Raw genomic sequence first — 7,165 nt, forward strand, 5'->3', positions numbered from 1 at the left:
CCCTTATACATCACTTCTGAATTTATTCCATGTTTCAGCTGAATCCAGTACACCAGTCATAGGAGATGAATGACAAATGCTGAGCAGCACACCTCATCAATGTACCTGTGTGAAACACTGGACACTGTAGGTGATCTGTTTGGCTACTGGATCTAATTGTTTGTTTTAAATAAACCCATTTCCTGGTGTTCTGAAGCAAGTTCTCTCTTCTCTACTTAATAAATGAACTCTAATTGTTCTGCATTTGCTTGCTTTGTGCTTAGGCATGTTGCACTGGAGGGTGCTATATAAAACCGAATTAAGTTATATAAATTATCAGCATGTGATTCCCGTAATAATTTGTTCCCCTTTATTTCATGCATTCAGAGGATGTAGCCCCATGGAATTATTCAGACTTTCATCCAGTAGTGCCATTTCAGTACTTTATTTTCAAAGTCTCTTAACAGCTAGTTTAAAACAAGAGAACAATTAAATGTAAAGTGTTCTTTATTAAATAAACTCAAAAGATAAAGCAAATTGTGCAGTTAAGAAAGACAACAACGTGGCCAAAGGATTTTTACAGCAGAAAACAAGTTGCGGCAAATGAGCATTTCAGTCTAGCAGCCAAACTGTCCTCATTTTTATGGAGTTAATTTCGGTCCTCAAATTGTGACTTGTTTTTTAGAAGATATGCTGCTAGAAATTCAATGGGATTTGGTGGTCTGCAAAGAAAAAGAGTAAATCGAAAGCAATTATTTTTTGTCATATGAAATTAGGTAGCTGAAAAACCAATCATCTTCCCTTAAAAGCAACATAAGCATTGCTTTAGGGATGACCAGCTACCTAGAGTGACTGTAAATTTCCAGTTTATGTCTGATGAGAAAGGTTTTAGAAGGGTCTTAGTCACTGTTGGTTCAATGTTACTAAATTGCTAGAACAGTTACATACCTAAAACCAGGGCATAGTCTGTAAGCATAAATACTGTACGTGTATCATTGGATATGACATGCATATGCCTATTTCTTTAACTCATGCTATATAATGTAGAAGTGAATCTCTGCTTTTTTGTTTCATTTTTTTCAAGTGGTTATTGTGTAGCTTTGTGTATTGAGAGTTGTTTTCATGGTTTCTGGCAACTGAAACGAACACAACATGAGTCTGAGAAGGGCTGTAACTTGCAAGCAGTCAATAATAAACACTTTTGATCACTGGCCATATTCTGTAGGTTATTTTAAAAAAACTCCTCCAGCTGCACCACATGAATCTTGCTAATCTGGATTCTGTCCACAGAATAAATGACAAACTTACTTATTCCACACTAGGTCAAACCAAAGGTCTGGCAGTGAGTAAATATGCCTAAAAAGAGAAAAAAAACTGGAAAAAAATACACAGAGATACTTCTCTGGACCATCCTTTTGGCTTCCAAGCATGTACCAGTTTCTGAGCTAGCACCGTTAATAGTCCTGGGCGGATTCCTCTATAGCTTTGACCAGCTGCCTCTTGAGCACAAATAAAATGTTAATGTCCTCAACTGAAAGCAAAAAAAATAGCTTAATTATGTGACCTGTGAAGGATCAGCTCCTTTTGTTCATTATAAATTTGCTACCTGCTTCGCTTAATTTGAGTACTGTATCGGAAGAGATAATAAACAGTCCATCCCAATCCATCATCTCTGTGCTGTTGTGATTTAATAGGTTCCTAATATGTTCTTCCACAGAAGCCTCTTTTCTAGATATCATCTATTCAGTCACTCTGTATACAGACAGCACTCCATACTTCTGACCACCTTGTCAATCTCACTTTTTCGCATTCTACCAGAATTCAGGGGAATTGGCATTACACGTAATATTAAAAATACAAGAACATTACAAATTTAAATAGTGACATTACACTTGTTTTTTACCCCTTTAATTTTAAGTTGGTTTTACCCCTTCAATTTCTAAGTCCTACCATTCAGAATTTAGTTTTGATTAAAGCACTGCATTGACATATACATGTTAACAGTTTAAAAACATTTTTCCACAAGGGTAATTTTCAGCTCAGAATCTAACATTTTGTCACTAGTGTTTGTCACTGCCCTCTGAGGTCCACAATTTTATGTTTATTTGGATTCAGTGTCACTTTCTGTCAGTTTAAATTTTTCATGGCAGTCTTCCCAGTTTTATGAAATCCCTGTGCAATTATTTACAATGGATCAACTTAAAAAAACAAACAGAAACTGAAACACAAAACTCCCTAATCTATTCTGTAACTCAGTCTCATAAACAATTTTTGTCAGCCACTTCTTCAAATTGTTATAAGTGATCTTTTCCATGATTCTAATGTTGAGCTCATTTCACCATGAAAACTCAACATTTACCTCAACCCTTTATCTCGTATCTTCCCATCAGTTCTTCATCCATTCAAAGGCGTTTCCTTTAATCCCAACAGCAACTCACTCTCTTTAAAAACTCTTAGTGAACAACTATGCAAAAAATTTTTCAGAAATTTAAACAGAAAGACTGCATCATCTGCACTCCTCTTTAGGTACGCTTGCTGACTCCTTCAATAAACTCCAAGACATTTAAAAGACCTGACAAAAATTGTATTGACCTCCTCCCAAATATGTCATTTATCCATATGCTCACTATCCTGGATGGTAATTTCTACTGAATTCCAGGCATGATCATCAGATGTACTGGGCTGTTCCCTGAACATTTCTATATTCCTTTGAAAAATAACTTAGCATCCACTAGTTACTTTCCTGTTCAATTTTAAGCAGTAGATTATACAGCAGAGCCAACAGTTCAGCTTTCTCACTCCTGAGGGTTTATTATGCTCAGCTGAACAGCCAATTTTACCTGGCAGGTTCATACAGTTCAGATTTCTACCTGTATGTTCCACAACCCCTCCTATCAGTGATCCAATTTCTCTCCTGTGACGAGTCCCCATAAAGAACAGCTCCTTCCATAAAGAAAATGGAAAGGAATGGCAAAGGGAGAAGAAAAGGAAAAGGGAAATGCAAACAGAAAGGGAAAGGAGTTTGCCTGTCACATAAGTATCCAGAGTGTAAGAGTGGGGTATTAACCTTTGGCTGTATTTTACACTGAGTCTGCAGCAGAACTCCCACAGATGTCAGCTGAAGATGTGCGCATCCCTCAGGTGTGCACATAAGGGTGGACCTTCCCAGGTGACTAATTTTGCCCAATTAGCTGTTTGTACACTGCAGTTTAAATTCCCAACTCCTTTTGAAATTCATACACTGTTGATGGTTGTTCTGAGTGTTGGTGCCATGATGCAATTATGGTTATCTATACCAGCTTTTGATTGTATTATTTCAATTTGAGAGAAGGTTACAAGCAGTGCAATTTGCCACGAGTGAGGATACACCAAAAGGCTAGAAATTAGGTTGGTTAAGATGAACATCTGTTTGCTGTTATTGAAGGATACCTTTCTGCACTGACTGATAAAGAGAGCTGGGGCACCTCAACAGCAAAATATTTACTCAGAGGATAAACAATCAGTCTGCTTCTTACTGTGTTGACAGTGCAGGGTCAGCCTCACCCTTTAGAAAGTATTTTAATCTCTGACAAAGATGCATGTCGTGCCTGATTTGTCTTCTTTTAAATGTCAAGAAGAACTCCTTATAATTCCACACTACAAAAATCTTCAGAACTAGAACATCCTCTTGCCTTGCTTCTCTAAGGTGAATTACGTGATAATAACAAAACCCCTCCCATTTTTCCCATCAAAACTTTTGCAGTAGCATACCTCATTGGAAGATCATGAATCCAATAACTAACTCTTATCATGCCATACGCACCTAAGTGAGGAACACACCCTGCATGGTCGAGCACAGTAATTCATAGGCTCATAAACCCGTTGTAATGACGATCTTACAAAGAGCAAAACCATGGGTGGTGTGCGAGGCCTGAAAGGTGCTGCATTGCCCAAGTTTGAGATCTATGTTATCTCAGGAACAGAAGGAACACTGAAGCATCTTACCTCTCTTTTGCAAGAACAGCGAGTCCCTGTAGCAAGATAGGTACAACTGTCTGATCCAAGTAGGCACGTGTGGGTAATGACTGAAGGTCCACCTTCTGCTTTGATGTTTTCTCGGCATTTAGTTTCTCATTTTCTACTATCCTCTGAAGTAAAAAAAAAAGTGAATGAACATTGATAATAGCAGCCACATCTACTTTGAAGCGTGTGTGCAAAGTACCCACCTCTGCAACTGAATGGCAATAATTTCTTTACATCTTTTAAGAAGATTTAAGAGCATAATTTTCCTTGCACAAAAACTTAATCCAGAGGAACTTTCTGCTAAATTCTTATGTTTGGGGAAACAACGTTTGGAAGTCGTAAGTTTTCTACAAGAGAAGACATCCAATCTCAGTAATTTTTATTTTTACTTTTGCATTCACTGATTTGAACTCTACACCACTAGGACAGAATTGACTACTAACGAGAGTCTCAGTTACATGGTTCCTGTACACATGTGCTTCTAACACAAAATGCTAAAAGCACAAGGATTTCAGGTGAAGGAATTCAGGAAGTCTGACAAAGGGGACTCTGCTAAAGTCAAATACTTTGAGACTGTACTCTCTACTCAAGTATAGATGGACACTTCAAAGAAAACATATACAAAATGCTTCCAGGTACTTTTTGGTCAAAAAGTGCTGAATCATCTTGCACTATTAACTGTAGTTAAAAAGTGATACTCTACCACTCCCAGTAAACCAAATGTATTCAATGCAATGTACATGAATCTACTGACACAGGAGCAATGAGTTACAATTCTGTAGTGGAAGCTGAGGCATAGAGACAAGCAGTTATCAGGGAGGAGAGTCACAGGAGATGTTTAGGAATAGTCCCTGCAAAAGCTTAGCACAGAGCAGGAACTTATAACAAAGGGAGACTGAAGGTTTTTCTTTAATAAGGAAGAGTAAATAAATGCCATAGAGTTAGGAAGTGATTGTCCTGGTCTACTCTGCTCCAGTTGAGCCTCATGTGGACGGCTTTTTTTGTGCCATAATATATATCTATCTCTCTCACAGATAGCAATTGAATAGATAATAATCATAAGACACTTCAAAAAAACCCAACTTATTAAAAGGCTCATTATTTACTTCAGTACCATTTAGCTCAATGGAAATATTGTACTAAACAACAGAAAATATATTTACAGCCATTTATGCAAGGGACAGGTATCGCTTGGCTCCATTGGGAATATTACATTTGCTGAAGTTAGACTCAAGATTCAACTTTTTTCCCCTAATCACAAATGTGACTTTCACTGCAACAAAATCTTTGTTACCTCTACATTTTCAGTGAGGCCGTATTCAGAATGAGGATTTTCTGGAACCTGTAAAATAAGACATGGTTAGCAAAGCTAAAATGCTCCTTTTACATGTATAACATAATAAACATAAAACATTTCTTGCAATACCTGTGGCTGTCCCTCCATAATCTGTTCTCCCTCCATGATTCGAAAAGTGAAATTTGCTGGACGTACAGGAAAATCTTGGAAAGCAATAAAAAAACTGGTCAGCAGGCTGAGATGACGACCAGTGTGAGTTAAGCGATATTGCATCAGTTGGTTACTAATGGTTACTAAGGCACAATTACTAGAAAGCACAGGGAGTTGCTCCGTGCTCCCCCCCGCGCCAAACTTGAACTGGTTTCTCCCGCACGCAGAACCGAGAAGTGCCTTTAAGTTTCACGTTACCTCCGCTGAAGAGGGCACTACCGGGATTAGAAAATACAGCATTCATCCCCCCGGGAAGCCGGAGACATCCCTTTCCCTCCGTCCGTCCCTCCCGTGCCCGCCACGCCACAGCGCCCCGAGAGCCCCCGCGGGCAGGGCCGGGCTGGGCCGCGCCGCAAGCGCGGGCCACGTGCGGGCGCGGGCCCCGGCCGTGCCCCAGGCGCCCCGCGGGGGAGAGGCGGCCCCGCCGCAGGGCTCTCACCGCCGGTCGGTCCGGGATGGGCGGGACACCGGGATCGGCGGGACACCGGGAGCGGCTCCGCAGCAACGGGGCCGCTGTCCGCGAATTGTTTTGACGTCAGTGAAGCGGTCGCGCGACCGCCCCCGGCGCACTGCGCCTGCGCGGGCCGGGAGGCCCCGCCCAGCCCCGAGCGCGGGCGGCGGGGAGGGCGGGGCGGAGCGGGAGGCCGGGAGCGGGACTCGTCTGCGGGCGGCCTGTTGGGCGTGAAACTCGCGGGGTGTGTTCGCCTCCAAATCAGCCTTTGAAAGACGCTGGCTCTTGGGTTTTGGGGTACAGAAGTGTGCTCGTAACCAGTGCGGTTTGGTGTCTGAGGAGGTCACTGTGGTGGTCACGAAAAATAACATTGCTGAAGTTAATATGGGTCCGAAAGTGGGATTTTGTTAGTGAAATAACCTTCCAGAGCTGCGTAGAGTTTGGTTTGCACAACGGTGACTGCTGGCCGTTAATTTTCTCTCTGTTAACAAAATCGCAACTGCTCAGCTTTCTCCAGGGATCAGCTTCAGTCATCCTGTCCTGACTTGGCGCTGTCAGGAAATGGAAGAGTCTGCTGCTTCCGTAGCTGTTGTGCTGTTACAAACTGTACCAGTGTTCGAACATCTGTGCCTGATTGGTTTGTTTTCGTTAGAAATCAAATTTGAGGAAGGACTTCTTTACATTGAAGGTGGCAGAGCACTTGGAACAGGCTGCACAGGGATGTCATGAAGTCTACCTCTCGAGTATGGATGCATTCCTCTGTCACCTGCTTTTGATAACCCTGCCGTGGCCAGGGGGCTGGACTGGATGATCTCCAGAGGTCCCTTCCAACCGTAATGATTCTGTGACTTCTTTGTCTGGTAATGTGGTTTGTGCTAGTGAATTAAAAGGCCTTAAGAATATATTTTGGGTTTGACTTGACAAGGTAGTTTCATTTTTGTATGTTTGGGGGTTTTGGGTTTATTTTGGGTTTGTTTTTTTTTTTTTTTAGAAAATAAACTTTCTTTTGTTATTTACAAAAATAGGTCTGCTTCTTTTTCTGTCTTTTTGATGCAGTGATGACAATGTATATGAATGATCTAGCTGATGCTCCTAAAAGATTAGTGAAATGGAGAAATAACAGAAAATTCCATGTTTTCAATAGATTCTGCTCTGATGTAATCATCTAGTAGTGGTAATAATGAAGTGTGTGTACATAAATGAATTTGAAATAATGTTTGCAGAAC

The 7,165-nt window shown here is 41.0% G+C and overlaps 1 protein-coding gene across 2 annotated transcripts; it reads right to left on the reverse strand.

Moving 5' to 3' along the window:
- Positions 1-408: 408 nt before the first annotated feature.
- On the reverse strand, positions 409-6,056 carry DPY30 (dpy-30 histone methyltransferase complex regulatory subunit). 2 transcript variants are annotated; one of them, XM_010391741.4, is made up of 5 exons: positions 5,928-6,056; positions 5,408-5,481; positions 5,276-5,323; positions 3,964-4,106; positions 409-701 (listed from the first exon to the last, which is right to left on the reverse strand). In XM_010391741.4, the coding sequence occupies exons 2-5, from the start codon at positions 5,441-5,443 to the stop codon at positions 629-631; spliced, it is 300 nt and encodes a 99-aa protein (XP_010390043.1). In that variant the 5' UTR covers positions 5,444-5,481; positions 5,928-6,056; the 3' UTR covers positions 409-628. The 2 variants fall into 2 exon arrangements, with proteins under 2 accessions (XP_010390043.1, XP_010390042.1); XM_010391740.4 differs by lacking the exon at positions 5,928-6,056 and adding an exon at positions 5,687-5,792.
- Between the last annotated feature and the right edge of the window lie 1,109 nt (positions 6,057-7,165).

The sequence above is a fragment of the Corvus cornix genome, chromosome 3 (genome assembly GCF_000738735.6).
Source record: "Corvus cornix cornix isolate S_Up_H32 chromosome 3, ASM73873v5, whole genome shotgun sequence".
Classification (NCBI taxonomy): domain Eukaryota; kingdom Metazoa; phylum Chordata; class Aves; order Passeriformes; family Corvidae; genus Corvus; species Corvus cornix.

What these genes read in the sequence shown, in the direction of transcription:
- DPY30 (XM_010391740.4), bottom strand. Translation starts at nt 5,732, where the DNA reads ATGAATGCTGTATTTTCTAATCCCGGTAGTGCCCTCTTCAGCGGAG. An exon ending in TAGTGCCCTCTTCAGCGGAG is followed by an intron (nt 5,482 to 5,686) that starts GTAACGTGAAAC and finishes TTGCTTTCCAAG; the next exon opens with ATTTTCCTGTACGTCCAGCA. An exon ending in TTATGGAGGGACAGCCACAG is followed by an intron (nt 5,324 to 5,407) that starts GTATTGCAAGAA and finishes CTTATTTTACAG; the next exon opens with GTTCCAGAAAATCCTCATTC.